Genomic DNA, 15,391 nt, shown 5'->3' with positions numbered 1-15,391 from the left:
AAATTCTAAGGATATCTCACAGATACTTTGTACATGTATAATAGTCACTGTTGCTCAGACCTCTTATTTCTTCCATTTCTTTTCCCTCCAGGGGGTTTTGCCACCTTCTCATCTTGCTTCCCAGGACTCTGTGAAGGGAAACCCACTGCGATCTTGCCAATGAGTATCTCCCAGCCATGCCTGCCAGTGGCCAATGTTGGCCCAACACGCATTCTGCCTCATCTCTATCTAGGCTCCCAGAAAGATGTCTTAAATAAGGTACAGTCTAGCAGCAGGGGAGAGGTGGTGGCCTTGCCTTGTCTGAAAAGTTCTGGGACCTGGGTGGGAAAGTGATCACATTAACAGTATGGAAAACAATATAGACAATGGTGCCTTCTGGAAGCATTTTGGAGATGGTCAGAGATGCAGTCTTCTGAAGAGCTAAGAACATGAGCAGTAGGACAGCAGTGTTGATCCTGAGAGATTTGGGAGGAGAGACAGCTATTTATTGCCAAGATCCAGGGCTAGCCAGAGTAAGGAATAACACTGACTTGAGCTCTTCCACATCAAGCCTGAGAGCCAGATGATGAGGTATTAAGTTTGGCATTCAGTTGTGACTGATGCTGAGGTGAGGTACAAGAGATCTTAGGCTCTGCAGCCCACATCTGTAATGAAAGGACCCTTTGAAGTGGCCCCAAAATGGACAAAGATGCCCATTGGGAACAGGAGAGGGAAGAGGGCAGGCAGTGTTCTTTCAAAATTTGCCAGAATGCCTGGGCTATGATATCACTTCAGGGAAAAGATTTCTACTTAAAGGAAAAATAAAGCCTAATAAAATTAAAGAAGAAGGGAACCATAGTTGTTAAAATACCAGTGGGCACATATCCTGGACAGTAGGGAGCCAGTTGGGCATTCTTTCCTCATGGGATGGGTTAAGTGGAAGGATCTAAACTAAAACACTGAAAGCAGAGTAGGAAACTTTTTATGCAGGGAGTAGAAGGAAATGAGGGAGAAAAATGCTGGGAATGTGAGCTTGGTTTCTTGCTCTTAGGGGCTGAGGTTCAGGTCATCGCATAAGGACTGCTCAGAAAAAAAAGTGGAGCCATAGAAACTCAAAAGAAGGACCATAGTGTTGAGTTTCAGTACAGTACTTGAAAACAGGAGTGATGTAATAGGAGATGGAACCCAGAAACATTTGTGTCAGTTTGCCTTTCTAGGAATTTAGCATACAACAATAATTTGTGCAATACTGCATATTTACTTCCTCGCGGAAGCCTTGCATTTTTTTCCATTGGGCAAAAGCCACTGATTTCTCCAGCAATTCTTTCTTGAACTCAGACAGCAGTGCCAAGCTGTCAGCTAACGCACCCTACCTCTGTATGTCAGCACAGCCATAAATTGCAGGGTGGGCGCTATAGAAGGAGAAAGAGGAGAGAAAGGAGCCCAAGCATAATCAGGGCTCCTGAAAGAGTGATTAAAAAGATTCTGCACTGGACTAACTAACTCACATTGCTTGTCTCATTCTTGCCCAGGACCTGATGACTCAGAATGGGATAAGCTATGTCCTCAACGCCAGCAATTCTTGTCCCAAGCCAGATTTCATCTGTGACAGTCACTTCATGCGCATTCCTGTCAATGACAATTACTGTGAGAAGCTCCTTCCCTGGTTGGACAAGTCCATTGAGTTCATTGGTAAGACTGCTGATCAGCCACTGAGGGCTTTTTCTTCGTTTCTTCTGGGCTGCAGTTTTTGTGGTCTTGCTGCAGAAGACCTCTAGATAATTATGACTCAGCTATTCACTGTCTCTGCCCTACCACAGCACACTTGTTTTGTTCCTAATGCTGTTTTTCATTCTACTGTGTGCAAAACACCCAGTCTACCCTTGGGAGGCATACTTTCTCCCTTAGTACTAAACAACCTTCCTGTTTTGAATTCCCCAGTCACAAGAACTCTCAGGATTCACTGGTCTAACTCTGCAGCATCATAGAGAGACAACTCAGTCCACATGGGACAACAGTACTGCTTCATGTAGAAATGTCTTTTGATTTATTTAGCTGCTTTTGTTTATCAAAAGCAACTATGCTCTCTCTTAACACCAGAGATTATTGGTTAAATAAGATGATTTATTAAGGAGTGATTTATTGCCTACAGATAAAATGAAAGAAATATACCCAGAGTCTCCTTAGAGCAGTAACAGCCAGCCCACTGGCTGCATGCCAGCTTACCCAGTTTGAAGCTCCACTGTACCCTCATGTCATCCATGGCTATTATCAAATTTGCTGCAACAATGGTAGCCCCATGTGTGATTTCCCTTTTAAACAAACCATGTTCAGCACACACTTTGCTTCATACTTGCAGAAGCCTCATCTTGAAGGGTAGTGGGGCAGGAAGATTGCTGCCTTTGCAACATGTTTGGGTAAATGGCAGTGGAGATTTTGGGTGCAATCCCCATTTAGTTTTGGAGGGGGGCAATGTGGGCCTATCCACCGCTGCATTGAACAAGTGTTGTTGTGGTGGTATACCTTCAAGTCATTTCACTTCATACGGGTTTCTTGGCAAGATTTGTTCAAAGGGAGTTTGCCTTTGCCTTCCCTCTGAAGATGAAAGAATGTGACTTGCCCAAGGTCACCCAGAGGGTTTCCATGGACAAGCATGGATTTGAATCCTGGTCTCCCAGAGTCCTAGTCCAGTACTCAAACGGCTATACATTGCTGACCTTTTATGCTGGTTTGTAGAGTTAGATTCATTCATTCAATCTAGCACTTTGTTTACAATTCATTGTCAGCTAGAAATAGTAACTAATATTTTTCATCAAATAGAACAGCAACAGAGTTAGCTGCCAGTGCCTATGGATAGCCTTGGCCAAGTCTGAAAATGTTCAAGATTGCTTACACGTAGGGAATAAATAATGTATTTTCCTTTTAATTGGTCTGGATTGTGTTGAACTTTAAGAGATACAAGGCATTAGGAAAGTAAACCTATGTTTTTCTGCTGCCTATATTGTATTGGTTTTGTTGTTAAACAGGAAACTCATATACCTAGAATTTGCATTTATTTCAGGGACTAAAGATAATTAAAAATTTTGGTCCAATGTTGCTGATTAGAAATGGAGAACTTGTAGCCCTTGCACAGTCAGATATAACTCTGTCAGAAAGCCAGTGTGGCATAATGGCTTAAGTGTTGGACCATGACTCTGGAGACCAGGGTTCAAATCTTGGCCATGGAAACCCACTGGGTGGTCTTGCACAAGTCACATTCTCTCAGTCTCGGAGGACATCAAAGACAAACCACCTATGAACAAAAGTGCCAGCAAGCCCCCTGGTTCTCAAAATGTCTGAGTATGTAGAATCTCACAATATCATTCTCAAAGCTGTCTTCCCCTGTTGCAGACAAGGCCAAGGTTTCTAGCTGCCAGGTGATAGTGCACTGCTTGGCAGGAATCTCCCGATCAGCCACCATTGCCATTGCATACATCATGAAGACAATGGGCATGTCTTCAGACGATGCCTACAGGTAGGTTTCTTTTTTTATCTGTAGAAGGTTATTAACCTTTTTTTTTTCATTAGCTAAAGGGAATAAAATTGGGCTATCAGTGTAGGCAGGGGTTTTTTTGGTCCGTTTGTTTTTAAAGCCCTTCAGAAAAAGAAAGAAGAAAAGAAATAGTGCCATAAAGAATACTTTCCATGCATCCCAAAAATAGAGTACTATATGATGATCACCCAAAAAAACAACACTGCACCCAAGCACTGTATTCACTTGATGATATATATGACCTGTCACCAAATAAGGAATGTCCTGTGAGACCTGAAGAGGGCTCAGTTACTGCCCTTTCCTTAGGCGGAAGATTAGGAAACTCACTTGCATGACTGTGATTCTTATATCAATGTCATCTGCAGATTGACTCTTGGCCTATGGCCAGCTGTCCCCATGCATCTGCTTTCAGACGTAGGTCTGGATGTAGGGTTGGATTTTTTTTAATAGCTCACAGCAAACTCAGGTTTCAGTTATTAGTGTTTCCATCTCACAGTGCTGCATGTAGCAGTGGATTGATAAAATGAACAAGGACCCAATATATAAAAGTAATTTTCATTACTCACTCACTGAGTGTGAAGATTGTACAGACTGTGGGTAGATGCTGCTGGACAGTAAAAAGTCTTTAAAGTATCACACTGCAACCCAACTCTTTCAGTCATCGGGTGGATGGAAAGACAAATGCAGTGGGGTTTATGTTGCTTGAAAGGTAGACTTTTTCAGCCTCTTGGCTTGCTGATTAGATGCTCCCAAAGTTAAAGTATATCATTCACAGAACTAAAAAATATCACTAAAAGGCAAAGTAACAAACATTGCTGTTCTGATTGCTTTGGCAGGTTTGTCAAAGACCGGCGCCCTTCCATATCACCAAACTTCAATTTCTTGGGTCAGCTCCTGGAGTATGAGAGAAGTCTGAAGCTGCTCAAGGTTTTGAAGGCCCAAGGGGAGAAGGGTGAGGGAGAATCCTACCAAGACCACTCTGAAGCACCTGAAGGCAACAGGCAGCAGACTCTCTCTACCTCAGAAAAGGCAGAGGAGCTATTAAAAAGCACAACCTTGGAAATCTCCTCAATTGACTCTGAGAGGCCATCAGGAATTCCCAAGGTTGTCTCACCTACAGCACTACAGCAAGGACTGAATGGGTTGCACTTATCTTCAGAGCGTATTCAAGATACCAACCGGCTGAAGCGTTCCTTCTCTCTGGACATCAAGTCATCCTACTCCCCTATCCAGAGGCAGGATGCTGTGGGTCCTACAGAAGCAGGAGAAACCCCCAAGCTCTGTAAGCTGGACAGCCCTTCAGGTCCCAATGGCACATGCCAGTTCTCTCCTCTTCCAGATAGCCCTGACTGGCCCAGTGGGCCCGACTTCCTTCTAGAGGCCAAAGTACGGCAGAGACGAAAGCACAGGCACCAGGCGGGCTCCCCTGCCCATGGGCTGAGCCTTAATTTCAGTGGGGTGTGTGCCATGCATAAAAGCACCAGTGTGGAGGACAGTCTCAAGCAGACGCTTCGGCTGAGCCTTCCCAATGTTGGGCAGCAGCTGGCACAGCCGGCTAGTACTCCAACTTCTGCTGGCACTTGGGGGGTGCACTTGGAATCCCCTAGCACTCCTTCATCAGAGAACCCCTGGTATTTCAGCACAGACCCAGCAGCAGCAGGTTGCAAAGGCAGTGGGAGCGGGACTCTGTTTGCCAATGCCACCACCTACACATCATTCAGCTGCAGCACAATCCAGGCTAGCTGCGAGATCAGACTAAGGGAGAAGCAGCGCGGAGAGCAGCGGGAGGTGCGGCACAGCTGGCATGAGGACACTGCTACTGAGAAGCAGTTCAAGCGAAGGAGCTGCCAGATGGAATTCGAGGAGACCTTGTGCGAGAGCAGGTCTCGGGAAGACCTGGGCAAAATCAGCAAACAGTCTAGCTTTTCAGGCAGCATGGAAATCATAGAGGTGTCCTGACATTCACCTTGTGAGATCTGAGAGCAAGCGTGGGTGTATCAGCTGGCGAGTGGGTGGGTGGGTGGGGAAGTAGGCAAGTGGGTAGGGGAAGACCTGTGAGATATTTAACTGGGGAGATAAAGGGCATGGGTGAGGGTGGGATCATTATTTATATGCCTGTGTGCTTTTCCAGAGGGCACACACGCTCAGACAAAGAAGGCGTCAAAGCTCAATGAATCCAAAGTCAAGAAACAGAATGGTGCATGCTTAGTGCCCCCTTTTGGTCCTGCCTCCACCACCAAAATGAACCATAGCCCCATTTCCTCCTTTGGCAGGTGGAGTGTTAACTCTTTTAAATCCTGGATTCTTTCCTTTTGCATGCATACAGTGCTTCCTTCCCTATAGGGGAAACGGGAGAGCTGAGGTATAGCTTCAAAGGCCGGGTAAAGAACCCCAGGTGGGGAGTTTTTCTTTAGGTTTTCCACCCATGGCAAGTTTTTCTGGAGGAAGATGATTGTTTGATCAGCAGATTTGCATGGGGGAAGTTAAAGGGAAGCAGGTTCTTTTCTTTTGAGAGTACATTACCAATTGTTAATAATCCTTTCCTATCTAACCTTATAGGAAATGATATAAAACTGCCCATTTACTCCTGCTGAAGGAAAGGAGTTCCCCTCCCATTCCCATCAGGACTTGACATTTATATATTGGTGATTTCTTTCCAGATTGGGGTGCAAAAATTGGAAAGGCTAATTTTCATTGGCTTTCCTCTGTATCCTCCCTTCCCATACTGAGCATGCTCCTCTGTGTTTCTCTGGCTAGTATTCTTTAATGCTGTGCAAGAGCAGCCTTATACATATATAAATATATATTATATATAATATAAAAGAGAGAGAAAGAGAGAGAGAAACACAAAGAAAAGAAGTTAAATGGTTTTACTACAGTTTTTATTGAGACGAATAATATTTCAACTTTTCTTTTTAATTTATTTGAAGTTGTTCATTCTGGCAATGATTTTCAGACAATGTAGGGGCGGTACTTTCAGCTCTGTTTTTACTGTGTATACTATTTAAATCTGAAACATGAGTTTCAAAGCAATATCCTAGGCCTGTGGCTCCTTCTGTAGCTCACGTCAGTGGCGCAGACACCCCCAAAAGTGGGATAAGAAATTTCTGCGTGTGAGAGTAGGTGTGTGGGTGAGTGGGTGGGTGTGCAGCTGCATGTGTGTGCACTTTTATTTTATTGTTTAAGGTGAGAGAAATCTTCAAGACAAACTGAGCCAGGAATCCTTCTTAATGCTTCTTCCTACTTCTGTTGCATCTGCAATCAAAGCCATAAAAATCTCCCCCTTCTTGAGGGGTATTGGGTTGGGGTGGTAAGGGCAGACACTTGCATCACCATATGGAAAAAAGGAGTCCTAGAGTAAGGAGGGGTCAGTTGAAGGCATCATTATACCTATATGAATGAAAGTTTTTTTATTTTTAATTTCTCTCTACAGAGGGAGCATATTAAATCTGGGGATATTTACTCACAATATAAGTCCTTTTCCAGTAGCTCAGGGTATCTCCCAAATGAATTATGGGTGATAAACAGGCCATTCTGTGCCCTTACAAATGGGGTAGGCTACTTCAAATACCTGTTCAGATGCTGCTCTTACTCAGTGTTGAATCTAGGCTTTGTGGAAAGGGTTGGAGTTGGGAGAAAATCTTGAGGCCTAAAACCCATGGGAAAGGATGAATGAGTTAAGTTGTTTTGGTACTAAATAAAAATTGCTTTAAGGTTCTTAGACCCTAGGTGGTGATCATGCTGTAAAACAGTATCCATTTATACTACAAGAGCAAGTTTCTCAGCTCCAGTTTGTCATCACAAATCTGTGCCTACTCTTGAGTACGTTCATCATCTATCAAAGGAGTCCCTGATACACAGGGATTTCTCGGTGGATGCAAATCACAGCCAATAAAGTAGCAGTCCAAAGACAAAGCTAAATCAGTGAAAGGTCTTAAATAGGCTTTTGAAAAAGGAAGTTCTGGAAAGGACAGATTATTTCAGCTGTAGAGTGAAGGATTTGCCAATCCATCCCCATCTCCCACTTCAGCAATCCATCTTCCAACCCTCTGATGTTTGGCTAAGAAGATTACTTTGGCTATAAATCTTATTTGACTCTTCTTTTAAAGGCTGTATTGATTGGTTGGGATGTTATCCACACACAAAAATTCTAATCTCAATACCTCACTGGAGAGTGTTTAGCTGGGAGATGTTTTCCTTCACATAATTTCTTTTCTTAGGAGAAATGAAGAAAATATTAAGTTGAACTCCAAAAGACAGAGAGGAGGGAAGTCATTGAACTTTTTGACACCAGAAGCAGATAATCTACTAGTTAGATTATCTGCCTCCACAGTCAAAAGTTTGGGTTCTGATCTACCCAACCCCCCTCCCAGTGGCAAAAATGTAATAATATATTAAATAATGTACCATTAGTCACACTTCACTGGCAGAAATCTGTTGCCTAAAATGGCCATGTCCCTCTACTTTATAAAAAAAGATGGTCATGGATTATGAAAGAGCTGGAACCGGTATCCGCTAATTGTACTAAGGACTGATTCAAATGTTGTGGCCCTTCACAATCCCAGATTACTGGGGAGCTCTCTGCAAGAGTGGCAAGATTTGTAAGCCACTGACTATACAGAGAAGGGATCCAATAATGTGGAGAGCATCTGTTCCAGCGAGTCAAATGCTTGGTGACTGCTGATGAGAGATTCTCTATGCATTTGGGACTGTATTGGATGGTAAGGAGGTGAGATATGCTACAGGCCCTGCACGGGGCTGCTGCATAAATATTTTTCAGCGTACTCCACTCGGGATCCATATTGTTTACATTGGCCTTCACTGGTACCAAATTGAATTCTAAAGCAGGAAAATGAACAAGCATGTCAGAACAGTGTTGGTAATTCAGTGAATACAGTCAAAACAGTGTGGGAGAGGGTGACATACATTTTAACTGTTGACTAAACCACACTTCTTCCCTTATGGGGACACCACAATCAGGGACGTAACCAAGGGGGAGGTTCTTGGGGTCCGGACCCCCCCCCCCCTTTTCATTAGAAAAATGAATGGTGTGTGCTGCTGCGCCGCCGCACTCAAGCCCAATTATAATGGTGGCACTTAGTCTGGACCCCTCCCTCCTTCCCAAAATCCTAGCTACATCCCTGCCACAATGCTGCTTCATCCTTTCAGAATAAAGGCACAGAGCTGTCTCTCTTAAAGCTGAAAGCACTCTCTTTTTCCCACCACGTAACTGATTTTACATTTGCTCCTTTTGTATCACATGCTGGTTTTTTGAGCCAATACCTCAGGGTTATTTGTGTAGCTTTTAAAAAAAAAAAAAGAGTTGAGATTCTTTATTTTCATTTCTTTTATGCATTTACTTTCTTGTTGAATGGTAATTTAAAAAAAAAAAACAATGACTATAAAGAGTCCTACACAAGACAAAAAGAATAATCTCAGGTTCAAAACGCAAACAGATACCAACCACAGGGAGCAGCAATAGCATGGGTTTTTTGCATCAGGTTGTCTGTTTCCTGGCAATATAAATAGCTGCCTGTACACGAGGCAGAGGTCTTGTTTTACTTATTTTACCATAGTATGTTTGAATTAGATGCTGCAAGCTCAGAAGTGATCCTTTTGACCTGTATAGTACAGTATTTTGGAAGTAGTGTGGCAGAGGACTATGGGGCCATGGCATAGAAAAGGATACCTTTTGGTGCATATATTGAGAGGTCGACCAAATTTTTGTTAACCCATTTGCCAGATCCCTTTTAGGGTCCCATAGGGGTCACACCTCCAACAACTGCTAAACATATCTGGTATCTGGCTGAAAGTTCAGAATCTATCTTTTGCCTGTATCTGAAATGTGGATAAAATGCTCCTCTGTAGCAACTTAAATAATATATGAATATGAATCAAATATGACAAGTGATAACCAGTGGGAATTACTTTAAGTTGTAATAGTTCCAAAAAAGTATGTTAATTGCTGTTCAAGTTACAGATTTTTTAAAATACCTTTCCTTTCTCAAACTTTCTGGATACCGCAGCCTGTTAGCACATGGTACAAAATTCACACACTCCTCCTCTGTCCAACTCATTATCACTTTAACACCTACAATGGAGTACAAGGCCATCTTGAAACCCATCTTGGGTTTCAAGGCAACCTTGAATCCTTTTTTGGGAGACAGGCAGGATATGAATTCAATAACTAAATAAAGGCATGGGCAAGTACTTGAACTAGGTGATATTCGTCATTTGCTATTTAATGAGTCTATTCCCTGTACCTACAAAAGTAACTAAATAGTTGCAGTTATTTTATCAAAGGAGTAATGTGATCGTTCAGTGAGTTGTAGTTGTGACTACACTTAACTGGTTATTTCCAAGAACTATACAAATCAATATTAAATTAGGATAACATGTCCTAGATTTCTCCAATTTTTATTAATGAAGACATATTCTTCTTCACTCAGTTCTGTGAAGTAGAATACCCACATTTCTTCTTGCAAATACTGCTCGATCCCCATGTGTTGCTGACTAGTAATCTTTCCCTTAGTAGAATTAGAGCTATGATATCCCCGCATATCCTAAATTACCAACCCTGTCTCCAAAAGAAGTCTACACAGAACACACACACACACACACACTTTACCATCCTAAGCTTACTGCCCCCCCCCCCCCGGGTGCGTGCATTTATAAACCAAGTGCTCAACAGCTGATCTCTGGCTAATTTCTAAGCATACTGGAGGATTCTGGGAAACAAAGATGGTGCTTGAAATCTGCGAGTTTGCAAGCCTTCCTGTTGTTGTTATTTGTTTAATCCAGTCCAAATATACAGAGAAAGTAAATTAGGAGGAGCAGGAAGACTGATGGGTAGCAAAGAAGGTGTCTGCTGACACAGTACAGTGTGGGCACACTGCTGAAAGACCCGAGGCCTGAAAAATCCTACCTCATTTCAGGAGCAGATGCTATCTTGGCCAGGACAGTGAATACTATTATCTTGATCCTAAACATCTGCAGCTGCTTGGGATGTTCTTGTGACTTTACTGCAGCGCTCACACCATTCTTTGGAGATGTAAACTAAAGCCACATTTATAAAGCTCACATTATACTGTAAACTAGAATAGTACGATTTTGATACCTGTTTTGTTACCAAAATTTACAGCTTGTTCTCTGATAACAATGTTGAAGGCCCCTGAAATTTGTTCCATGTTAACATGCATAGCAGGTTGTGTCTGGTGTAGGCAGTACCCAAAGGTCAGAACTATGAACACTCTGATTATAGAAAACTGCTACAGTACATCATGTCAGAGAAAAGCTTCCTCAATCCACAACCTGAACGTGTGCTAGAATCTGTCCTCAGCAGAGTCGAGCAACAAATAGTTACTCTGTGGAGGGACAACATGAATGCTTGCTTGCTTTGAAAAGCTGCCACCTGCTGTCATCTTGGAGAAGTAGCTCCTCCCAAATTGAAAGGGAAGGTTGGTATTTGGTCTACCTATGGAGTAGAATCTTCTGAGGTACAAAATTCCTGCTAGTTTTCTAAAGTAGTAAATTAAAAACCCAACTTAACTGAAGAGCTGAGCTGAAAGGTCTGCTTGGAACTTCTAGGAAAATCAGAAGTGGGGAGGCAGGATGAAAGGGATAGAAAAATTGGGAATTTCTAGGAGAGATCAGTGAATATGAAGACATACAAAGGAAAAACTAAGAAAGTGTGCCCTTTCATGTGAAGATCAAATTTGCATTTCTTTTTTTTTTTAACCAGTTTGTGCTTGCACAAAAAGTCCTTCCATCTCACCTGAAACAGGCGATCCTGCCATTAGGAAATTACCTTGCAAGACATAGGCCTGTTACAGACTGCCAAAATAAAGCTGCTTCGGGTCTCTTTGGAATTATGCTGTTTAAATGATGCATGGGTCCTAAGAGTCCAGAGGTTGCGCCAAAGTCACACTCCATTCCTAAGCACCGGAGTGCAGCTTTGGTGCAGCTTCTGGATTCTTAGGATGCATGCATCATTTAAACAGCATACCTCCAAGGAGACCCAAAGCAGCTTTATTTTGGCAGTCTGTAACAGGCCTTAATCTCCTTTTGGCTCCTAAATAAAACATCCTTGTCTAATCTTCTGTTAGGATGAAAGTGAGACCCTTGTTACTTAGAACAGTTCTTCCTGGAAATATCATCATCATTATTATAATTTATTTTTGTAGTCCTAACTCACAATAAATAAATGCCAAGTGATCTTAACATCTAGTTGTAATGTGCTGTCCATTCTTGGACTACTCCATTTGTCTAGAGTAGACTTTTTCTGACTCAGTAGCATCTTGAATGACAACCAAAGTACTGTACCATGTATAGACTTACTTGAGGGATGGGGGTATTATGGTCTACTCTTCAACTATACCTTATCAGTTGACAATCAGAATAATGAGGGGAAATAGTTTGAATTCTTGAAGACACCTGTCTCATAGCAAGACACAAGTCAAATCTTAGTGATTTGATTAATGCTAGGACAACAATAACAACAAAGCTTTAGCTATTGCACCTGATCTTGAGTTGAACACCAATGATAATATCCCCAAATCTTTCTTTAAAATGTTTACACATGAAGCTAAGTTCCATGTAAGGCTGAATGCTTGTGACACAAGACAGCATATGGTGTCAGCAATGCAAATCTTGAAATCTAGGTCTGGGGTGAGCTTTAGCACGAAGCAGCTTACTTTGGCTGGCAGATTGATTATGGAGAAATGCCATTTTCTTCTAACACACTTTTTTCTTTCTTTTTGAGGAGGGATGTCACTTAGATGTTATTTCATAAGTAAAACTATCTGAGGGCGTTAACCCAGGTCTTAGATGGTGAATTTCTAGCTTGCAGCACCTTCTCCTTATGACAAAGTTTTGTTTTTCCTTCAGGTCTGTGCTGCGTTTCTTTGCCCTTCTGACTGTTCTCTCATGTATGCTCTCTGGTTTTATTTATTATTTGTTTCCCCTTTATTTCTTCCTGTAGCCCATGTGTTCTTGTTCTGTCTTCTCTACTGGACACCAACCTCTTACAAGGAGATCTTTCCGGCCTTCCTCCTGATCCTAATGCTAACAATGATAAGCTATCAATGTTGTAATTGCAATGTATGAATTATAGATTTAAGTATTTATTATTATATTATTATGTAATTTTGCTTCTATGTACGTTGATCTTTGTTTCTCTGTCGTGAGTATATGCGGGCCTGTCCCATCACCACCTTCACCTTCCCTGGCACCAGGCACAGGTTAAAGCTGGTCAGTACTGTGGCATGTTTGGTCATTAAATCTCTTGAGCCAAAGGAGGTGGCGATCAGTTTATATCTGGGGAGCTGTGGATTCTTCAAAGCTCTGTCACAAGCAGAAGCTTTCTCCAGTTCTCACTGAGGCTTGTAGGGGGCCCAGTGAAGACTTCTGTAATGATTTCCCACGATTAAATAGCACTTCAAGAGAGAGAGATGCAATGTGTTCCAAGCTCTTTCTTAGAGCAGCTATTCCCAGTCTTGACTCCCCAGTGTTATTAGAATTCAACCCCAGGAGCCCCAGCCAGTGTATCCAGTAATCGGGGATTGTGGGAGTCCCTGTCCTGAGATGTTGGAGGACCCAAGATTGGGAACCAAGGTCTATACCCCAAATTGGGGTGACTTCCCAGGACCCTAGGGATTTTGGTTTCATAAGTTAATTTTTAAAGAAATTTTGTATCAGTCTCCAAAAGCAATATTCATATTTTCTACAATAGCTCTAGTACAGATTTATCTCTAGTAAGAGAAGCACAAACAAAAAACATTCAAATCAACTATTTAAATTGTGTGGATTTGACTTTGCACTGTAGTCTAGAATTTTCAACCAATTTTCAAATTGTATTGGGACTACAGGGATTTAAACTGGCTAGTAGAGATTTAGGACACTAGCCCTTTATTTGAAATTAAGGGCATTTTCACACAGGAGACTTAAATCAGTTCTTACTTCAGTTGGTCTGTTATGTGAATGTAAAATACAGTTGTCATCCCCCCGCTATTTCTTCTCCACACTGCCGTTGACCAGAAATTAACATCTAAAGGAAAAGAAAGTCAAAGGTTATTTAATTATAAAATCTTGCTGATTCCAATGGACTTTTAGATGAACATGCTGAGGATTATAGCCCTCCGTCTTTTTTTTCTACATGGGCTATGCTTATGGGCAAGTCTGACCATAAAATACTACTGGTGTAATGAAGAGATTGAGGCCTGTTGATGCTTGGAAAGGCTGCTGTCTTCATTTCCATCTTGCATCCCAAATTAATCATAGACCTTGAGGTGGTAAAAGCTGCCAGATCTGGTCATGTAAAGACCAATTTCAATATCATCTGATGACTGATCCCAATGGAAAATATTTTTTTTTCTCTTCCCAAAATTAAGGGGGAATGCCAGTATTACAGGAAATGTAAGTTAACTGCTTTTCCCCTGTAAATCACCTTCCTGCCATAGTACTTTCCTGGTGAACCTCTGTAGGAATCAGTTTAGAACACACATTATATAGAGGATTTTTTGCTATTAAAAAAATGAATAAGCTGGGGAAGGAGGTGCAGAATGAGGTCTTTTCATTGTAGTATGTTGCATTTATTTATGTTACTCAGAATACTTTTGGAAAGAGTGGAGAAACTGAGTTGAACTAATCTTCTCAGGAAGTGTATCAAGAACCCCATTTGGTCTATCGTCTGCAGCTCCACATTTCCATTCCAGAGGTTCTCCTCTTTTCCAAACATTCATGCACAAAAACTGATGGTAGGGGGTTTGAGATGTTGAGCCTCTGATACATATACAGAATGGAAGTTCTAAGTCTGCGAAAATCCCCATATGCAAGAGGTGAACACGATGTTCTCTGGCTGTGGAGTTCATTAGCAAGAAGTATTTATGAAATGGGGGTCAAATGTTAACATCTGTGTTCTGGGAATGAATTCTGAGTAGTGTCCAGGGTGGACTACAGGTAGGGTGGGTTGGGTGAGGGATAGACATCTTGCATCCAGTGTGTGAGTGTGTTCCCTTCCTTCTCTCATGAGTCCCACGGTAACCAAAATGCATCCCCATCTGCCTGCTAAAGGAATGCTGACATTGGATGTTGCCTGGCAGGATTGAGTGGTACACTCTGCGCCTGCTTTGACTTTATTTATTTATTACTGGAGGCTGTAAACAGCAGTGCTTTTTTACCCTCTCTTTCTTTTCCTTTCTTTTGTATTTGGGAACAATGTGTTGTAATAAATTCCTAATAGATGTTTTAACAGCTAGTGTTGGAGTTTTTTCCCCCTTGGAGCAGGGGGAGGGAGAGGGAGGAATAAAAGATAAAGATGGATGGAACAGAAGAAACCAGTGTTGACTGCATATGCAGAGTCTTAAATGATCACAGTACGGGTTCAGTGCCATGGGTAGCTAAGAGAGGTAGCTCGATGTCCCAACCACTAAAACACATCTTCTCTCAAGGTAACCAGCAATGAGTTACCTTGAACAAGCATTTTGCAGAATCCCAACTGCAAGCTATGGAATGTGACAGGATCTGCACTTCTGGGACTAATGCACCGATTGAAATCTAGCCAACCAGAAGATTTCTCACATCTGCCAAGTGTTGCAACACAGATCACAGCAGTTTAAGGTATCAAAATAGGCATTCAGATAATATTTGGAGAGAAAAATACATATTTAAATGCATTTTTAACATGATATATTTTGAGGTTTTTTTAAAAAAAAATCACAGATCTGGAAAGGGTCTGGAAATCTGCATTGACACATGCAGAAAAGTCATTCAGATCACAAATAGTCTGTACATCTCTAGGTGGGAAGAGATGTTAGCTACAGATCTTTCTGTCCATGATGTCTCACCAGGGGCCACACTGGGTCCAACTTCCAACCTACAGAT

At 42.0% G+C, this 15,391-nt stretch overlaps 1 protein-coding gene across 3 annotated transcripts in view; it reads left to right on the top strand.

Annotated features, from left to right (window-relative positions):
- The window catches only part of DUSP8 (dual specificity phosphatase 8), a 125,018-nt gene extending 119,500 nt beyond the window's left edge, over positions 1-5,518 (top strand). For all 3 annotated transcript variants that reach the window (XM_089520965.1, XM_089520966.1, XM_089520967.1), the window contains 4 exons: positions 92-258; positions 1,512-1,671; positions 3,370-3,493; positions 4,348-5,518. In XM_089520965.1, coding sequence (XP_089377091.1) covers positions 92-258; positions 1,512-1,671; positions 3,370-3,493; positions 4,348-5,470 — 1,574 coding nt within the window. In that variant the 3' untranslated portion in view covers positions 5,471-5,518. The remainder of the gene's footprint in view (positions 1-91; positions 259-1,511; positions 1,672-3,369; positions 3,494-4,347) is intronic.
- Positions 5,519-15,391: the final 9,873 nt, after the last annotated feature.

This window comes from Sceloporus occidentalis, unplaced genomic scaffold (assembly GCF_023333645.1).
Source record: "Sceloporus occidentalis isolate IW3139 unplaced genomic scaffold, rSceOcc1.0.p SCAF_4, whole genome shotgun sequence".
NCBI lineage: Eukaryota > Metazoa > Chordata > Lepidosauria > Squamata > Phrynosomatidae > Sceloporus > Sceloporus occidentalis.
The sequence above is the reverse complement of the archived record's forward strand: the minus strand, read 5'-3'. Positions and strand labels throughout refer to the sequence as shown.